Below are 16,844 nucleotides of genomic sequence, written 5' to 3'. Positions count from 1 at the left end.
TGTGTAACTCACCCGTTTCAATGGGGTTACTCTACTGGAATCTGAAGTTGCTTCAGCCCTGGCAGGCTGCAGTGTTACCGCTGGATCCACTCCAGCATCACTTCAGGGCTGCTAATGGAGCAAATTGAAAGTCACCCCCAGTAAAGTGACACTAATGTAAAATCTGGAGTTGTTCCACTGGTGTCTGTGCAGGGATAAAAAAATGAAGTCACCCTCCGATGGTGGCACCAGTTTACCGGGCAGCTGATGGCAGAATGTGTTTTCTGGTCTTGCGATGATGCTTTTCAGACAACTTACAGAGAAACAGAGCGATGAGGCAGAGCAGCACTTCCTGGCCACGGAGATCTTCTCTCGGCTCCAAGGAGCTGGGAAGGAGAGACAGGGTTGCAGGCTGCTTTGCTCGTCTGTGAAACAATCAGCACTTTTTTTTTTCCTTTTTCTTTATGAATTCTGTTCAAGATAATCGTAAAAAAAGGTGAAAAAAAAATCAGGGGCCAGATCCTGTTTTGCAATTGAGGATTTGCTCCTGGGTTAAAAGCAGTGTTAAGCAAACATGAAAGGCAGTGGGCATGAGTGCTGGCGAATCCCAAACTAGCAGGTCTGTTCGAGCCAAGCTGCAGAGCTTGTTCATGCTGCCGTGCTGCAGAGTTGACTCTGATCCCAGCCCCAGGCGAGCCAGGGAAATCCCCAGGGATGCCCAGAGCAGCCCCCGGGGCATCCGGCTGCATGGTCGGGAGCCTTTGGCGCTGCAGAGGATTTCTTCCAGCTCTGCCCCAGTATCAAAGAGATCCAGGCTCCAGCTTGCTGCTGTTGGGACTCTGGCAAAGCAGCTCCAGTGGGATTTCCCATGTAAGACCGTGAGCTAAAACAAAACCCAAGCCATCAGGGACCATCAGCAGCCAATCTTGGCAATACCCATGCAGTGGCAGTGGCTTCCAAGGGAGCGCAGCCCTCCGCCAGCCCTTCATGGCTTTGCTTGACCAGTACCATGTTAGCTTTCTCTCATCCTTGCTCAAAAACACTGTACAAGTTTGTGTGTATCCGCTTTCCCATGGATCCGGGTGCTATCACATGGTCCTACTCCATGGTACTACCAACCTTGCGCTGAGCCAGCCAGCCACAGAATTGCCCGGTGTTAGCCTGGCTGTCCTGACTGTGTGGCCCTTCCATTTAAAGTCCATTCCCTGTTATGTTGTGTTTGCTTTTTTTTTTTTTCCCCTCTTTTCTTTTAACATCATAGGAAACCTGTAGTCGGGATTGTTACTATTGGAAACCGATCACATGTTCCATCCAGGTATTTTCATCTCTCCGGCGTTACGCAAAAATAAAGGCCTGAGAGAGATATAACCGAACATAGAAGTAGAGTTAGGCTCGTTGTCTGAGTTTTGAGGCATATAGTATAAGGGGAGAAGGAAAAAAATTAAAATAAAATAAAAAATTAAAATAATGATGTTGCACAACTTGTAGAAAACAAAGAAGGGAAAGGGTTAATGTATTAAATGTGCTAAATTACATTAAGAACTTAATTTTATTAAAGTATTATTACTTAAGAAACTTGGCGTCTGCTCTTGGTTTCTGTCTGTTCACGCTTTAGGAGGGGGTCCAGGAGTGGTGGTGGGGAACAGGGCCCCCGGCCGGGCTGAGCTCCCGGAGCCGTTTGGGCTGTAACCTCCTTCTACCACCCCTCATGGGTCTCCCACTGAGTTTCACACCTTTAGCAACACTTCTGAGGGTTAATTAGAGCAAAGGAGTTTCATTTGCAAGACTATCGGTTCCCCTGCACCACCTGCTGTTCCCACTCCTGGTGGCAGCAAGGTCCCATGTCCATGAGCCTTGTATGCAAACCCATGCCTTGTTTCACCCTTCCCACTACTCCATTCCAGCAAAAATCATATAAAAGCGGGAAAACCTGGAACAAAACTGAGCTGCTGAGCCTGAAAAGTGTGTCTCTGAGCCTAAATGAGCTCATCATCCCACGTGTCTGTGCCAGCACCTGGCTGGATGGCACGTCTGACGGCAACGAGCCCCAAGGGACGCTTGGCTCAACCCCTGTCCCTTTGCGGAGCCAGGGGCAGCATCCTTCCCCTGTGCACCCACCTTTCCCGACGGCGGGGCTGACATCACCTCTTGGCACCATGTTTTGGTGTGGGCAGATGGTGGTGCGGGAGGTGCTGGTGCTTGGCAGCTCTCCAGCTGGTCTGTGTATAGCCATACCTCTCCCAGCTGGTGTGGGCACAGGGCAGAGTGCGGCTGGGTGGGATAATAACTGTCACTCACCTGGGGACAGCCTCCAACACGGTCAGACACAAATAGGATGTGGCCAAGGATGGCTCTGGCCAACTCAGGGATGAGGCTGCCTCTGGCACAGAGCAGTGCCATGGTGCTGGGACAAGCTGCACCAACATGTCTCAAGCCAAGGTTAAGCTGCTGCCAGGGCTGGGGTGGCTGTGCTGTCAGTTGGAAAAAAAGGGGCAGCCTCAACCCAAATGGGGCTGGCACCCATGCAGCTCAGCCATTTCTGTGCCCAGTTCATGCACCCCCGCGCTCCCCCTGTGCCATGGCAGTAGGATCCAACTTGCCCCTCTGAGCCCAAATTTCAAGCTCTCCCCTCCAGCCTCCCAGCAAGACGCCCCCTTGCCCAGGCTATGGTTACACCTTCCTCCCTGCCCTTCCTCCTCCTCGCCTCTCACGTCCTTCATCGCTTGGGGATGCTGCCCAGCTGCTCCGTGCCCAAGCAGGCAGAGGTGTGGGGCCGGAGCTGGCACAGTTCCTGGCCTCAAGGAAGGACCCTGGCAGAGATAAAGTGCCTCCAGCAGCAACTTTATTTGGGGATTTTGCCCAAATTCCTGTTTGATCGATAAATTGTGCCCCAAGGCAAGACAGATCCTTGTCCCCCTGGCACAGATCCTGCCGGCATAGCCAAGTGAGATGGGGTGACCTGGGGCAGCCATGGAAAGACAGAGACTCCCCCCCAAAAAAAAACCCCACAGTGTGGTGGGGGACATGCTCCCAGCACTGGGGTTAACGGGGACAGGCTCTGCCAGGAAGGCCACCGCAGCACCTGCACGCCTCTTGATTGACACCTGCCAATCACCCCTTGACAGTGGCACTGGGCTGAGCCCGGTCTGTCCCAGCACCTCGGGCGATGCCCACGCTGGGATGTACCTGCTGTCCCCCAAGTAGGGGAACAGGCCACCGTCACCCCGTGGGTGCAGCAGACGCTCCATCTAGTGGCAGCCTTGTTCCCAAGGCCGGGCCACGCTGTCACCAGCCCCCAGCCACGAGTGGCAAAAGACTTGAGGGGGAGCAGGTTGGAGTCATGCGGCAAGCTCTTCACAGCCCAGAGCCAAGGGACCCCACGTCCTGGCACCAGCCACCACACAGGGAGGTGTGCGGAGGGACAAGGTGCCCACCTTCAGCACCCCATCCCTGCCCTCGCCCCCCCCCCCCACCCCAGGACCCCCTTGTCCCCTCCTCAGGGTTCTCCCTAAGGACATGCCTCCCCAGGTCCCTGCTCCAGTGCCCCTGGGTTGGGGCAGGAGCAGGAGGGGAAGAGATGCAGCTTTTCCCTTTGCTGGGGCTGTGCAGCAGGCACGCCTCAAGGGGCTCACAGCATGAAAAACAGGGTCCTTCCACACACGAGTAGAGGGTCACCCCCCCACCCCACACTGGGGTGTCCCACAGCTGCCCCAGCAGCACCCAGAGGCACACCCAGCCCTTGGTGTTGAAGGGGCAGGGCTGGGTACAACTGGCTGCGTTCCTGCTCACTTCACCAGGCAAGAGAAGGGTGCACCTCCACACCCTCCCCGAAGGGCTGCACCCAGGGGTGCCACAGAAATGTGGCACAGAACAAGGGACTCACGATGTTTGGGCTTGTTCAGTGCCACCCTGAGTCACCCGGTGACTGTGCCTTCAGGGCTAGCAGAAGCAGGGACACAAGGGGATGGCATGTCTCAAACCATGGGGAGAGATCCTCATGCTTTCCCCCCCCATTTGTGTAGGTCCTGCATAAAAACACAGGGAGAGCAGCACACAGGCAGCATGATGGTGCACACAAGAGCAGCCGCGCAGAAGCAGTGAACAGCCCACCTTGTTCTGGGGGGCTGCAGCAAGCAGAGGTAGAGGGTGAGAAACATGATGCCACCATGTGCTGGATGGGGGGGGGGGGGGCACGTCAGGGGGGGGGCACCCCAGGGGGCTCAGATGTTCTGGCAGCAGGGCGCCTGCCTGCCCTCCTGCTGTGTGGGCAGCACCCGGATGGGCTCGATGGTCGTGGTGGGGCCAAACTCTGACTCTGGCTGCCCAGTGATCTGCCTCTGTGACACGATGCGGTAGATCTCTGCCAGCAGAGAAAGAAGAGAAGGAAAAAAAAATCATTAAGTATATATTTCAGTGGAGGACCGGTCCACTCCCAAAACACACAGCTCAAGGGGTGCAAATGCCCACATCTCCCCATCCAGGGGAGCAGGATCCCACCCCAGAACATACAGTCAGGGTCTCCAGTGGGTCCTGGGAGGACACAATGTCCGAAACCATCTCCGTCTGTCCCCCACTTTCCCGGTTGCCCCTTACCCGAGAGGATGTTGTGGAAAGCCGTCTCCACGTTGGTAGAGTCCAGAGCAGATGTCTCAAGGAAGGACAGCCCATTCTTCTCTGCAAGGACAGGGTGAGCTCAGGCGGGTGCCGTGAGCTACAGCCACCCTGGGATGGGACAGGACAGGGCAGGATGGGGAGATACCTGCAAAGCTCCTGGCCTCATCGGTGGGCACAGCCCGCAGGTGCCGCAGGTCACTCTTGTTGCCCACCAGCATGATGACGATGTTGGCATCAGCATGATCTTGCAGCTCCTTCAGCCAGCGCTCGGCATTCTCATATGTCAGGTACTTGGCGATGTCGTAGACGAGCAGAGCTCCCACCGCCCCCCTGTAGTACCTGCGGGACAGTGAGGGGACAGGGTCACAGCAGGGCCCTGGGTGAGGGACACGGGTGGGGAGCAAGGAAACTCACGCCGAGGTGATGGCCCGGTACCGCTCCTGCCCGGCCGTGTCCCAGATCTGAGCCTTCACGGTCTTGCTGTCCACCTGGATGCTCCTCGTAGCAAACTCCACCCCGATGGTGCTCTTGCTCTCCAGGTTGAACTCATTGCGGGTGAAGCGCGAGAGCAGGTTGCTCTTCCCCACCCCAGAGTCCCCGATGAGCACAACTAAGGGGGCACAAGCACAGTGTCAGTCCCCCTGGACACCCAACAAAGGCATTTGTATCCTGCAATGCCGATCATCCCAGCAAACCCCACAGCCTAGCCTGGCAGGGATGGGGGATCTCCCCATCTGCCCCTCGCCCAGACCCCACATCCATTTCATCCAGGGAGAAGCTGCCGGATGAGGGAGCTGCAACTGGGAAGCTGCACTCGGGGAGCAAGACCAGCAGCCTCCGCTCATCCCAGCAGCACCACAGCTACCTGTAAATGCCCCTCAAGAAAATTCCTGCCATTGCCTGGAAGTTGCCAGGGGTTTCCTTCCCAGCACAGGGGATGGGAAGGCCCCATATGCACCTATGTACACAAAACGGGCAGAAAACCAGAGCGAGGCCAGAGAGGCCAAGCAGAACTGGGTCTCCTATTTCCAGCCCAAGCTCCAACCCTGAGGGCACACAAGAGGACTTAAGAGACATGGACTGAAGGGAAGCATCCTCCTCCACTGCTACTGGTCCAGCCCACGAGCCGGGAAGTCCCTGGGTGTGGGTTAGTTAAGTGCATTTTCTGCCTGTCCCAGATCTGGCTGGTTCCTGTAAAACCTGGTGCAACAGGCTCTGGGGAGGCTTTATCATACGGCTTCCCTATCAAGTTTGTTGAGTTTATGACTCAACAGGTTTTGATTTTTTTTTTTTTTTTTTTTTTTAATACCCCCACTGCTGATTCTGTTCATTCTCCAGGTGCACTCAAATGCAGCCCGCTTCACTTCGCCCACCCTTGTGGGACCAAGCTTGGGGGACACTTCTCCCCACCAGGATCAGACAACAGCAGGGCTGAGATCACAACCATCCAGTGACCACACTGGGGAGAATGCTGGACCAGCAACACCAGCAAGGGACCACCGGGTATGCCACACCGCTGCACTCGTCACCAGGGCTGAAAAGCACGCTGCAGATTTGCCTGGGTTTTGCAACAAGACACATCTACACTCTTTCAAGGCTCAGCAGCCGCCATCCTCCCAGGATGTTGCTCCATGTTCTGGATAACCTCTTCCCCATCAGCTCCAGCTCATTGGGACTTGGCTCCCTTGCATGGGCTGGGATGCAAAGCCTCCAACAAGGTAGCCATCCCCTTGCCAAAACCCTCGTTGCGGGGCAGCCAGCAAATAGCATTGCTCCACGAAACCCGACAGCGTGTGGAGCAGCTCCCTGTGATCACCGAGGGCAGCTGGAAGGCACCGGAGCCTCACTGGCAATCACCGTGTCAAGGTGTCCAGCAACAGAGGGAAGGGTGGCTCCTCCGTGCAGCAGTGAAAGCTGCTACACGCTCCATGGAAGCCTGGGAGGACCACGGCAATCTGGGCTACCCTGGACAAACCGGTAGAAAAATGCAGGCCAGCGATGAGCCAGGTTTGTTAACGCTTACTGAGCCTCACCACTTTGATCTGGGCTTGGTGTTTAATCAACGGGAAGTTGCTACTTCCCCCAGCTCAACCGCCGTGTCCCCTATTCCAGCAGTGCCGTGCTCCTGCTGCCTCTGGCCCCAAGCACATTCATGGCCTGGGGACAGGAGCAGCGCAGCCGATGCTTGCAAGAGCCCTGGCTGCCAGGAGACAGTACTAAGTACAGCCAGGGGAAACTGAGGCACAGGCGTGCCGTGCTGCATCACCCCTGCAGCCAGCAAAAAAAGTATTGGTATGGGAAAGCCTTAGGAAACGAGACTGGGGGAGGGAGGAAGGAGCAGAGCCAGCCCATGCTGGGCACACGCTGACCTTGCACAGCCCCCCATGGCCATGGCATGTTCCTCGCACTCCTGCAGGCTTTGCACCACGCCAGGGATGTGGGGAGTGGGTTTGATGGGGCAGGGATCCAGCAGCCTCTGGGGCACCTCGATGCAGAGGGGGTACATGTTCAGCCCCATCCCCCTAGCTTGAAGGGCAAGAAGGACTCGAGCAGCATCGTCCAACCACCCCACGCACAGAAGCATTTGACACACTCAGTCCTTGCTGCCTCTGAACAGGCAGCATAAGCTGTTCAAAGCAGAGGCCACACATCCTGTGAGCTCCAGTGAAACATCCTTGACACATCATGTCCCACCCCAGAGGTGGGGATGGAAACAGCCTGAAGCTCTGCACAGGGGCCCTGAGGAAAGGTCCAAGGGGCAGCCCTGCCCAGGGCCATTTCTCATCTATCCCAAGCTCCTCCAGCAGCATTGAGGGCCTTCCCATGAGCACAGCTGGAATTTGCACCATGCTTTGCAACAGGAGAAGGCAGCTGATGCTCCCATCTCAGTGGGAAATCAGGATAACACTGCTTCGAGCGGTAACCATCTCCCATTTCTCAGGGGGAGAAGCTGGTCTCAGCAGAGCCATGTAACCCCAGAGAGCGCTGGCCCAGCTCTGTGCCCCTAAACATTGCGTCTCCCTTGGAATTTGCTCCTCCTTCAGGAGGGATGAGCAGACCTTGCATTCAAAACTAAGTTCTCTTATTTTTTAAGGACTCCAGAGATCACCATAAGACTGAGGAAGGGAATGCAGACCCCAGTGCCGAGCTGCTCTCAGCCCTGGCTCCTTTAGGGTCACAGGGAAGGGATGGGCACCACAGGAGGACAACGCGCTGGGGCCATCTCAGAACCGCGCTGCTGGTGCAACACCGGGCAAGAAGGAAAGGCCGTACCAGCTGGAGGAGCCTCTGCCCAGGCGCCTCGCTCCGAGGCACGACCCAGCTCCGGCTGCATCAGAGTTTCCCCCTTGCCGGGTCCCAGAATAACTCCAGAGAGGAGGATTTTCCTGGGCAGGGCCCAGGGGAGGTGTGCGAGGAGCCAAGGGCTACTGTCATGTTGGTGGCTGGAATTACTCGGGGCCTTTTGAGCAGGGCTCCGTGGGGAGGCTGACTCATAGCTGGCCGCCAGGTGATCTCACTGCCTGGCTTTTATTGCTGGGGAGTTTGCGACGTTGCCAAGCTGTTGTCCCCTCGCTTCCCCCAGCACCCATTCCAGCCACAGCAAGGCGGCCGGTGCAAGGGGAGAGCTGCTAAGGGTAGGGAAACCTGGCATGCAGAGAGGATGGCAGCTTGGATGAGGATGCTCCACGGGGGTGCTGGGCTCCTACAACCAGGAAAACCAACACTGCACCTCCAAGGGCCCAGCCCCATCCCACCTTGCACACCGGACGGGTCACACCATGACCAGCACTGGGAAGGACAACCCCAGAGCCCTGGATCCTTTCCCTTAACTGCAGCCGGGCGAGAGGCACAGCTTTTTCTCTTGGGATTGCTCGCTCAGCCCCCAGAACTGCTGCTCCCACCCCAGCCACGCAGAGGAGAGCACCCAAACCTGCTCAGAGGGGCTCAGGAGCCGGCACAGCACCCACAGGGCCACACAGACCACCTTTCCCCACCGCCCCTGCCTCCTCAGCCTGCCCCCAGGGACCAGCACCCTGCCTGCCATGGGCACAGCCACCCCTCCCCTGGATGCTGCACCCAGGTGAGGGCTCTAGACTCCTCCCACAGCAGTAACGAGCTGCTTTAATTAGCACCAGAGCCACAAAGAGCCACCTGCACCCAGCAGCCACAGACCAACTCTATGCAAACCCTTGGACCACAGCCGCATTTCCACCCTGAGGCCCCAGCATCACTGATACCCACCACCCCTCTGCCCAGCACAGGGGAGCACCCCAACAAGCCCCCCCCAGGTCCCCAGCACTGGGAGCTGTGTTACATCCCAGTATAAGCCAAAGCCCCAGCTTCCAGCTCCGTCCCGAGGGTGCTGCATGGAGATAGCACCGCCTGCAGCAGGCTGAAACCGAGCACAGCTCATTGCAGGCATGCCCAGAGCAGCACAGGCAGGGCAGGAGACCCACCTTTGAAGAGGTAGTCGTACTCATCGTCCTTGCCCCGCATCTCGCCCAGCACCACTACCACACTCCCACTGGGCCAACTGGGATTTCCGGGCCTTACCCAGCCCTGGCAGGGGCTGTCCCCTGCACACCCATTGGTGGCCACAGCCCTTCCTCCCCCGTACCCATTGGCGGTCGGGGCTGTCCGTCACCGCCCAGGTGTGCTCACCCGGGCCAGGTAAGGGGGGGGCAGGTATGAGGCTCCTCCCATGGGCGAGGGCTCTGCTCCCCTCCCCGAGGGCTCTGGGGTGCATTGGGGTGCATTGCATCGGGGTGTCCTCACGCAAAGCGCTGCATGGCAGCAGGGAAAGGCCACCACCACGTGCATGTGTGCCACTGACGGGGACAGGCATGGCCACGCTCTCCGCGCAGAACCACGGACGCAAAATGGGAGCTGGGCCGACATGTCTTCTTGCACGGTGCACAGGGAAAGCGAGTGTCCAGAACTAGAGGAAGATATGGAGAATCCAGCTGCAATTCTCCCATTTCCGAGGGGTTTGGGGTAACTGGCAGAGGCCAAGTCATGGTTTGGACTGATAAACTGCCAGTCATTCCCTATAAGCCATCGAGGGTTTGGGAATGTGGACAGGGAAAGGCTGTGTGGGGAGGGGGCACGGGGGGATCATGGCATCGGGCTGGGCTGCTTGGGTGGCCACGATCTCTGGCATGCCATGGAGGTGGGGACCAGGGTGTGGGACTACAAACACACAGGAATTCCAACTCAGCAAACCTGCGTTTTGCAAGTCCTTTAATGATTGCGTCACCATTGCGCTGGACACGGAGCTGCTCCCGGGCTCTTGGCACCAGGCTCTGCACTGAGCCCCATCCCGCTGTGCAGACCAGAGGGACCTTCACTAGGTCCTGCCATCACGCTTGTCCCATGTCTGGGATGGCGACAGAGGTGTGCCAAGGGCTGAGCACTGCCACTTTGCTCCTTAGGGCTTGGGATGACTCCAGAGCAGTCCCCAGTGGGGATGGAGACCTGTAGGGACAGCCACGTCCCCAGTGCGTGGCACAGGGTGGCCCCATGGGAGCAACCCCAGGGCCAGACGCAATCGGAGAGGCTCCCATCGCTGGCACGATCCTGGCCAGAACCTCCTGGCTCCTTCCCCAGCGGTGCTTTGGGGGCATCTCAGTCCTCTGCACCACGGGTCCAGAGGGGCTGGGAGGTCCGTGCATGACAGTGGTGATGCTAATTGGGGCCTGGCAAAAATGAAGCAGACAGAGAAGAGCTCCCAGCACTGGTGCTTCCCACTGTTTATGGCAGAATTTGGCCACTGTCCAGGCTGCTGGTCCCCACTGCACCAGGACAGGGGTGGCACAGCAGGCTGGGTGACACCAGCCTGTGCCAGTGGCCAGACGAGTCTGTGCAGAGGCAGACCCAGCGCTATGCCACTGGCGTGTCCTGGGGCTGTGGGGGTCCCCAGGGGCTTCCCGGGGTGCCCGGCCAGCTCAGAGGGCCACACAGCACGGGCGCTTCTCTGTCTGCGCCGGGGCTGTGCTCGCCAGGGTCTCACTGGCAAGTGACACCGTGTTGCTTTGGCTGCTCCTCTGCTTCTGCTTCTGCACTTTGTGGAAGATCTCTGTAAAACAAGAGGTGCGGGGGGTGTGTGTGTCTCTGTGTCAGCCAAGGGTCCCCCTGGGGAAGCAGGGACAGCTTCAAGCCTGCAGCCCCTGTTGCTCGCCCTCTGGCCCACTGCTTGGCACGTCGGTGACTCTCCTTCCCCTTTATGCAGCAGAGAGGACGAGTTGAGGGGTGACAAGGGAGCAGCTCCCCCAAATTGCATCCCTGCAGTGCCTGGGGAACACCCTGCGCTTAGGCAATTTCCTCTTGCCCAACCTGGGATTAGTGCTTCACCGTGTGCCAGGGCTGGCAGCTCGCCGGGCCAGGCTGGCTTGGCATTATACAGCACGGCACGGCACAGCACGGCACAGCATGGCATGGCACGGCACAGCACGGCACACCTGGCTGCGCTCCTGCCCCGATGCTGCTGGCTGCCATTCCTGGAAAGGTGCTCCTGGCTGAGCATCACCCCTCTCCATCCCCATCCCCACAGATCCCCATGGCTGGTTCAGCAGCGTTCTGGAGACATTGAGTCAGGAGCCCAGGACAACAGGAAAGGGGACCAGGGATTACAGGGGGAGAAGTCCCCAGGGCTTTGGGGATGCCTGGGGGCCATGAGAACAAAGCCATGGGGTGCGGAGAGCGAAACACCGAGCACGAAAGGCCGGAAACCAAACCAGCCAGAAAGATGACACCGAAACCAGCCCCAAAGAGCTCACGTGGTGCAGGGCAGAGGAGAGACGCACTGTACATCCTCTGCCCAGCCCTGCATCCCCAGTAAGGGACTCCTCGATGCTCCGGTCCCCGGGACCCCACTGCACCATGGCACTGGTGCAAGTACCCTTCAGGATGGTCTCGAATGCCTGCTCAACATTGGTGGAGTCCAGCGCCGAGGTCTCAACAAACAGCAGCCCGTTGTTGTCTGCAATGAGAGGACTGAGACGATGCAGACCCCAGCAAGGGCACGGTTCCATTTCCAAGGCCCTTTAGAGACATCTGGGTGCCCGCATTGGTGCGGGTCCCTGCTATCAGGGAGGTTCCCAATCCCCCAGGCCTGTGGCAGAGTGCCAGCCCATACCTGCAAACATTTTCGCCTCCTCCATAGGCACCTCCCGAGCCTGCGCGAGGTCGGTCTTGTTCCCCACCAGCATGACGACGATGCTGGCCTCAGCATGGTCGTACAGCTCCTTCAGCCAGCGGTCCACCACATTGTACGTCTGGTGCTTGGTGATGTCAAAGATGACCAGGGCACCCACTGCCCCCCGGTAATACCTACGGGAGAATCCCACCATTACCCCAGGCTCTGGACATCCCCCACAGCATCCTCACCTGGGGGGTTCAACTACAAGGGCATCACTGCCCAGGTACCAGGGGGGAACCCTGATTTTGGGCATCCCATCCTTACGCAGAGGTGATGGCACGGTACCGCTCCAGCCCAGCCGTGTCCCAGATCTGAGCCTTCACCACGGCATCTCCCACCAGGATGGTGCGGGTGGAGAACTCCACGCCGATGGTGGTGCGGCTGTCGTGGTTGAACTCATTGCGGGTGAAGCGGGAGAGCAGGTTGGTTTTGCCCACCCCGGACTCCCCGATCAGGACAACTGCGGAAGGAAGGGAGAAAGCCCATCGCAGCTGTCTAGGAGGGGAGAGGGCTGCTCCAAGACACTTCACGGTAATTCAGATAACCCTTTCTGACCTGAGCCAGACCAGCCAGCAGCTCGTTGCCTTGGTAGTGTGGCAGCCGGCCCACCCCAGCTGCTGGCACAGGGTGCACGGGCATCCCTCATTGCCTGATGGCCCCAGACCTGGGCACAGAGGCCGGGCAGGCACGTAGGTATAACCCCCGGCGCAGTCACTCCTTCAGCAAATGGGGGTCCTGTCCCTGTGTCATGAGCTCTTACCCCTCGAGCGTGGCTGAGCCACCTCAGCTGAGCCCAGCCATGCTCCCTGTCTGCTGGCGAGGCCCCAGCAATGTTCGGGGGGGTCATGGCCACCAGGCTCTGGGCAGCAGGAGCAGGGCAAGGACACTGGCAAGCCCTGTGTCACCCTGCCTGCGCTGGGCACCCAGGACTGGCGGCACACCAGAGCCTGTCCATCTCTGCTTGTCCAAGGTGCGGGGCACTGAGGTCCAATGGGGTCCGGCTGGTAGCACCCGGCAGAGACACAGAACGCTGGGACCCCACGCCTGTGGAACCCAAGCTGGGGGGCCATGAGGCTGTGCCCCTGCTTCTTCAGCTCAAGTTTGACCCCTGTGTCCTCTGCATGTGCCACCACCCAGGTCACCGCAGCAGAAGGACTTTTAAATGTCCGCTGCTCTCAGGGGTTAATGGGCTCGCACAGCATTTACATCTCGCACGCTCAGCCCCAGCCATCTCAGTCCCCACCACATGCCAGCAATTTGCCCAGTGTCCCATACTGCAGCCTTGGGGTGGGCATGGGTCTTCCCGTGCCTCTGTGGACCCCAGCATCATTCACCAGCCCTGACCTCGCTGCCATCAGGTGGGGCCAGTGCCTGCTCCCCGATCCCCTGACCCTTCGCAGCTCCTGGCGCACATCAAAGCTGCACGGATGGTCAGCAACATCCCAGTTTGGGACACAGCAGCCCCTGGGGGGAAGGCACCTCAACTCCCTCCCTGCAGCCCCTGGCCTCCTGCTCCATCCCTTTTGGGGAGGGGGGTTCACATCAAGCCCAGAACTCACCCTTGAAGACAAAATTATAATCCTCCTCGGTGTTGCCCATGTCGTCCCGGCTGCCACCCGCCCTCGCCAGGGCTGCCGCTGCTTGGTTTCCTCCTTCCCCCTGCAAAGCCTCGAGCAGACGGTGTAGGGCGGGCCGGGCTCCGAAAGGCGCCGAGGGAGGAGGTGGAGGGGACAAAGTTTCCTCTCTGGCAGGGAGTGAGCAGGGAGTGAGCGAGGTCCGGGGAAGCGAGTAGGGTTCGGGGGAGAGCCGCCAAGGCCAGCCAGGTTGGTGGAGCAGACCGGGCCGGTTGACTCAAAGGGTGGGACTGAGTGTCGCAGCGCAGGTTGGGCAGGTAGTGTCACCCCTGGGACCCGTCACGGGGCGGCCGGAGGAGGAGCCGGGGCCCGATCCTGGCTGCTGAGACCAGAGCAGGCTGCAGCGCAGGGCAGGCTGGGACAGCGGGCAGGGGTAGCGTGGTGGGCAACCAGGCCAGAAGCAGAGCCCCCAGCTCAGCCCGGTTCCAACTGGCTGCGAACGCGTTTCCTTGCCTCTGCTGCCATCGTGTGAAAGCCGGGGAAACTGGGGAAGGGAAGGAGCCCTGGCCGCCCTGCCCCCCGGTACCCCAATGCAGCCAGGCAGGGGTGCAGGGGGGCTCGGCTCTGTTGTACCCACTGTCCCTTGACACAAGCCCCTGCTCTGTTTTTCCCCAGGGCAACAGCCCATTGCAGAGCTAAGGGCAGCCCCAAAACACTGCCCCGGGCACACCCAGCCCGGCCAGGCGTGCGTTATCCCCCCAGCTCCTCCTTTTATTTGTAAGAGACACAAAAGGACACAAGCATCAGACACACTTTTATTCCCCTCCCCTGCTTTTTTGCTCCCCCCACCTCATTTTTAAAGGCCACACCAAAGCAGGACCAAGCTCCGGGATGTCCATGGGGCCGCTCACCCCCCACCCACGCTGGTGACAGGGTTGAAGCAAACGGCCTTTGCACGGTGGCACCTCCGAGTCCCTCCGCTCCCATGTTCAGGATGCGGCCACCTGCGTGAGCGGCTCCTCCAGGTACTGGACCAGCGCCTGTGCCTGCCAGCAGAAAGCGGTGTGAGTGGTGCCAAGTTGGATTTTGCAACCTGCACGCACACTGCCTGCGTGCTTATTTTAATTTATATTTCATTTTAGAGCCTTAAAAAGGTGTGGTGCAACCCCTGGGCTGGCAAAAGGGACAGAGGAGTCTCTGCAAGGAGGAATAGGCGTCCCAGGCACGGCAGCTTCCTCCACCACTCCCATCCTCATCCTCCTCAACAGCTCTTTCTCACCCTGCAGTGGGGACGCAGCCCTGCGACCCCCCCCGACCCCCTCCCCACCAGCATTACCTTGGCCTTCAGCATCCCAAATCCGACTGTCTCCTTCGCGTACATGCAGAGCAGCAGGTTTGCTACCCGCGTGATGGCCACTCGCCCCTCCTGCCCAGGAAGAAAGAGCACCCGTTGCACCCCCAGCTTGGCAGAGACTGCCAGCAGGGTCCTGGGAAACCCCCAGAGCCGTGGTGGTGCCTGGGTCCCCAGGGAGGGGAGGGCAGCCCCCAGCCCCACATACCATGCAGTCCATGAGGATGAATTTGAGGTTGTCCTCATTGAATGCCTGGTGCCCGTTCTTGTCGTAGGCCACCCAGATGTTGCTGGCGATGGCCGCGGTGACCCTGGCATCAGTGTCCCCATAGCCCGAGTAGGCAAGCAAGGACCCTTCATTGTTCAGGAGCCTGGAAACGAGATGGGGGGATGAATTGGTGTCTCTGAACCCAGTGGGGCACCAGACCCCATCGCAGTGCCAGCGGGCAGAGCAAAACCCTCCCAGCCCAGTCCTCCGCCCAGCACTGCTCCCAGGACACCCCAGGTTTGCAGGGGATTTTGGCAGTGGGTGGTGAGCTTCAAAGCCTTGAAGCTCTGGGGTGGCCCCAGTGCCAAGCAGGGCAGTGTGGGTCTGCAGTTGTTGTGTCTGTCCACCAGCAGGACCTGCTGCAGACTGGGCACAAGCCTGGCAGGCAAGCACCATGCACTGTGCGTGGCCCTGGCACTGTCCATGTCCCTAGCACTGTGCACCATGCACGGGCCCAGCACCATACACGGCCCCAGCACTGTGTACTCTGCACAGTGCATGGTTCTGGCACCGTCCATGTCCCTGGCACTGTGCACCGTGTACAGGCCCAGCACTGTACACAGCCCTGGCATTGTGCACCGTGCACAGCCCCAGCATTGTGCATAGCCCAGCACCATGCATCATGGACCATGCATGGCCCCAGCACTGTGCACAGCGCATGGTCCCGGCACCATCCGTGTCCCTGGCACTATGCACTGTGCACGGGCCCAGCACCGTGCACAGCCCCAGCACTGTGTACTGTGTGCAGTACATGGTCCCGGCACTGTCCGTGTCCCTGGCACTGTGTACTGTGCACAGGCCCAGCACCATACACAGCCCCAGCATCGTGCATCATGCACAGCCCCAGCACTGTGCATAGCCCTGCACCATGCATCATGGACCATGCACGGGCCCAGCACCATGCATTGTGCACTGTGCACGGCCCCAGCACCATGCATGCCCCTTGCAGGGCCCCTCACCCCCCCCCCCGTGGGGGGCATTTCCAGGGCAGGGGGAAGAAAGCATATCTTCACAGAAGTATTACCCTGCGTGGAGCGGAAGCATGCCAGCTGGCCCTGCGGTCCCCAGCGCACAGGCCGGGGGAAGCTGCCCCTCGCCCCCGGCCCCCAACCCCTACTCACAGGGTGCTCTGAACCCCACCGGTGTTGGCCTGGCTCAGCACCTGCGTCAGGGCTTTGGGGCGCAGCATGGCCGCGGTCACCCCGTTCTTCGCCCTGCGATGGCGGGGAAGGATGGAGCAGGCCTTCTCCGTCAGCAGGGCCATGCTCAACCCAGAGCATGCTGGGACATGTAGTCCCTGTCCCAAGGACGCCATGCATCCTGCTGCAGGTGGCCTGTTCCTCAGGGACACCCAAGGGTGCTGCCCCAGCACCCAGCTCGGGGCGCGGTGGGGTCCGGCTGCCCGAGAGGCGCAAGGTGAAGGAAATCCCAGCCAGGGGGGAGTGCTGGGATCGGCTGGACACCCCCAACCTCTACCCCTCGGCTGGCCAAGCACTGCCCTTGGCACCCAGATCCCGGGTCTGGATCAGTCCTGCCAAAAAGGCCACGGCATGGCAGCAGGAGGCTCGTTCCCCACAACGAGCCCAGGGGGTGGGGGGTCCAGCCCTCACTGGGGGACAAAATTGGGCCCGTTAGAGCGGCTTTAGCAAAGGGAGGGAGTGCACACAGTGGACCTGGGTAAGGGGGTGGGTGCAGGATGGATCCAGCTAACCAAGGGGATCCAGGCTGCAGCCAGCTAATAAGAGGGGTGCAACAGGGATCCAGCTAATTGCGGGGGGAACGGGGGGAATCTGGCTAACGAGGGGGATGCAGGCCTAACCCGGCTACCGAGGGGCTCTTGTAAGGTGCCTGAGGACGCTG

At 59.6% G+C, this 16,844-nt stretch overlaps 3 protein-coding genes across 4 annotated transcripts; all 3 read right to left on the bottom strand.

Annotated features, from left to right (window-relative positions):
* Positions 1 to 3,474: 3,474 nt before the first annotated feature.
* On the bottom strand, positions 3,475 to 9,195 carry LOC115346566 (ras-related protein Rab-11A-like). The gene is made up of 5 exons (XM_030026690.1): positions 9,051 to 9,195; positions 5,008 to 5,203; positions 4,739 to 4,932; positions 4,573 to 4,653; positions 3,475 to 4,339 (listed from the first exon to the last, which is right to left on the bottom strand). The coding sequence occupies exons 1-5, from the start codon at positions 9,088 to 9,090 to the stop codon at positions 4,200 to 4,202; spliced, it is 651 nt and encodes a 216-aa protein (XP_029882550.1). The 5' UTR covers positions 9,091 to 9,195; the 3' UTR covers positions 3,475 to 4,199.
* Positions 9,196 to 9,817: 622 nt separating this feature from the next.
* On the bottom strand, positions 9,818 to 14,027 carry RAB25 (RAB25, member RAS oncogene family). 2 transcript variants are annotated; one of them, XM_030026680.2, is made up of 5 exons: positions 13,351 to 13,860; positions 12,056 to 12,251; positions 11,729 to 11,922; positions 11,492 to 11,572; positions 9,818 to 10,669 (listed from the first exon to the last, which is right to left on the bottom strand). In XM_030026680.2, the coding sequence occupies exons 1-5, from the start codon at positions 13,388 to 13,390 to the stop codon at positions 10,539 to 10,541; spliced, it is 642 nt and encodes a 213-aa protein (XP_029882540.1). In that variant the 5' UTR covers positions 13,391 to 13,860; the 3' UTR covers positions 9,818 to 10,538. The 2 variants fall into 2 exon arrangements, with proteins under 2 accessions (XP_029882540.1, XP_040982028.1); XM_041126094.1 differs by lacking the exon at positions 9,818 to 10,669 and having other exon boundaries at positions 10,676 to 11,572; positions 13,351 to 14,027.
* Positions 14,028 to 14,167: 140 nt separating this feature from the next.
* On the bottom strand, positions 14,168 to 16,301 carry LAMTOR2 (late endosomal/lysosomal adaptor, MAPK and MTOR activator 2). Its single transcript, XM_030025678.2, has 4 exons — positions 16,106 to 16,301; positions 14,925 to 15,087; positions 14,702 to 14,791; positions 14,168 to 14,411 (listed from the first exon to the last, which is right to left on the bottom strand). The coding sequence occupies exons 1-4, from the start codon at positions 16,297 to 16,299 to the stop codon at positions 14,355 to 14,357; spliced, it is 504 nt and encodes a 167-aa protein (XP_029881538.1). The 5' UTR covers positions 16,300 to 16,301; the 3' UTR covers positions 14,168 to 14,354.
* Between the last annotated feature and the right edge of the window lie 543 nt (positions 16,302 to 16,844).

The sequence above is a fragment of the Aquila chrysaetos genome, chromosome 9, assembly GCF_900496995.4.
Source record: "Aquila chrysaetos chrysaetos chromosome 9, bAquChr1.4, whole genome shotgun sequence".
Lineage (NCBI taxonomy): Eukaryota > Metazoa > Chordata > Aves > Accipitriformes > Accipitridae > Aquila > Aquila chrysaetos.
Note: the sequence above shows the minus strand (reverse complement) of the source record. Positions and strands in the feature narration are given on the sequence as shown.

Excerpts from the sequence above, each read along its gene's own strand:
- LOC115346566 (XM_030026690.1), bottom strand. The coding sequence starts at position 9,090 with ATGCGGGGCAAGGACGATGAGTACGACTACCTCTTCAAAG. Across the intron at positions 4,654-4,738 it reads TGAGGCCAGGAGCTTTGCAG|AGAAGAATGGGCTGTCCTTC; the intron begins GTATCTCCCCAT and ends CTGTCCTTGCAG. Across the intron at positions 4,340-4,572 it reads TTTCCACAACATCCTCTCGG|AGATCTACCGCATCGTGTCA; the intron begins GTAAGGGGCAAC and ends CTCTGCTGGCAG.
- RAB25 (XM_041126094.1), bottom strand. The coding sequence starts at position 13,390 with ATGGGCAACACCGAGGAGGATTATAATTTTGTCTTCAAGG. Across the intron at positions 12,252-13,350 it reads TTATAATTTTGTCTTCAAGG|TTGTCCTGATCGGGGAGTCC; the intron begins GTGAGTTCTGGG and ends TTCCTTCCGCAG. Across the intron at positions 11,573-11,728 it reads GGAGGCGAAAATGTTTGCAG|ACAACAACGGGCTGCTGTTT; the intron begins GTATGGGCTGGC and ends CTCTCATTGCAG.
- LAMTOR2 (XM_030025678.2), bottom strand. The coding sequence starts at position 16,299 with ATGGCGTCCTTGGGACAGGGACTACATGTCCCAGCATGCTCTGGGTTG. Across the intron at positions 14,792-14,924 it reads TCATCCTCATGGACTGCATG|GAGGGGCGAGTGGCCATCAC; the intron begins GTATGTGGGGCT and ends CTTCCTGGGCAG. Across the intron at positions 14,412-14,701 it reads TTGGGATGCTGAAGGCCAAG|GCACAGGCGCTGGTCCAGTA; the intron begins GTAATGCTGGTG and ends TTCTGCTGGCAG.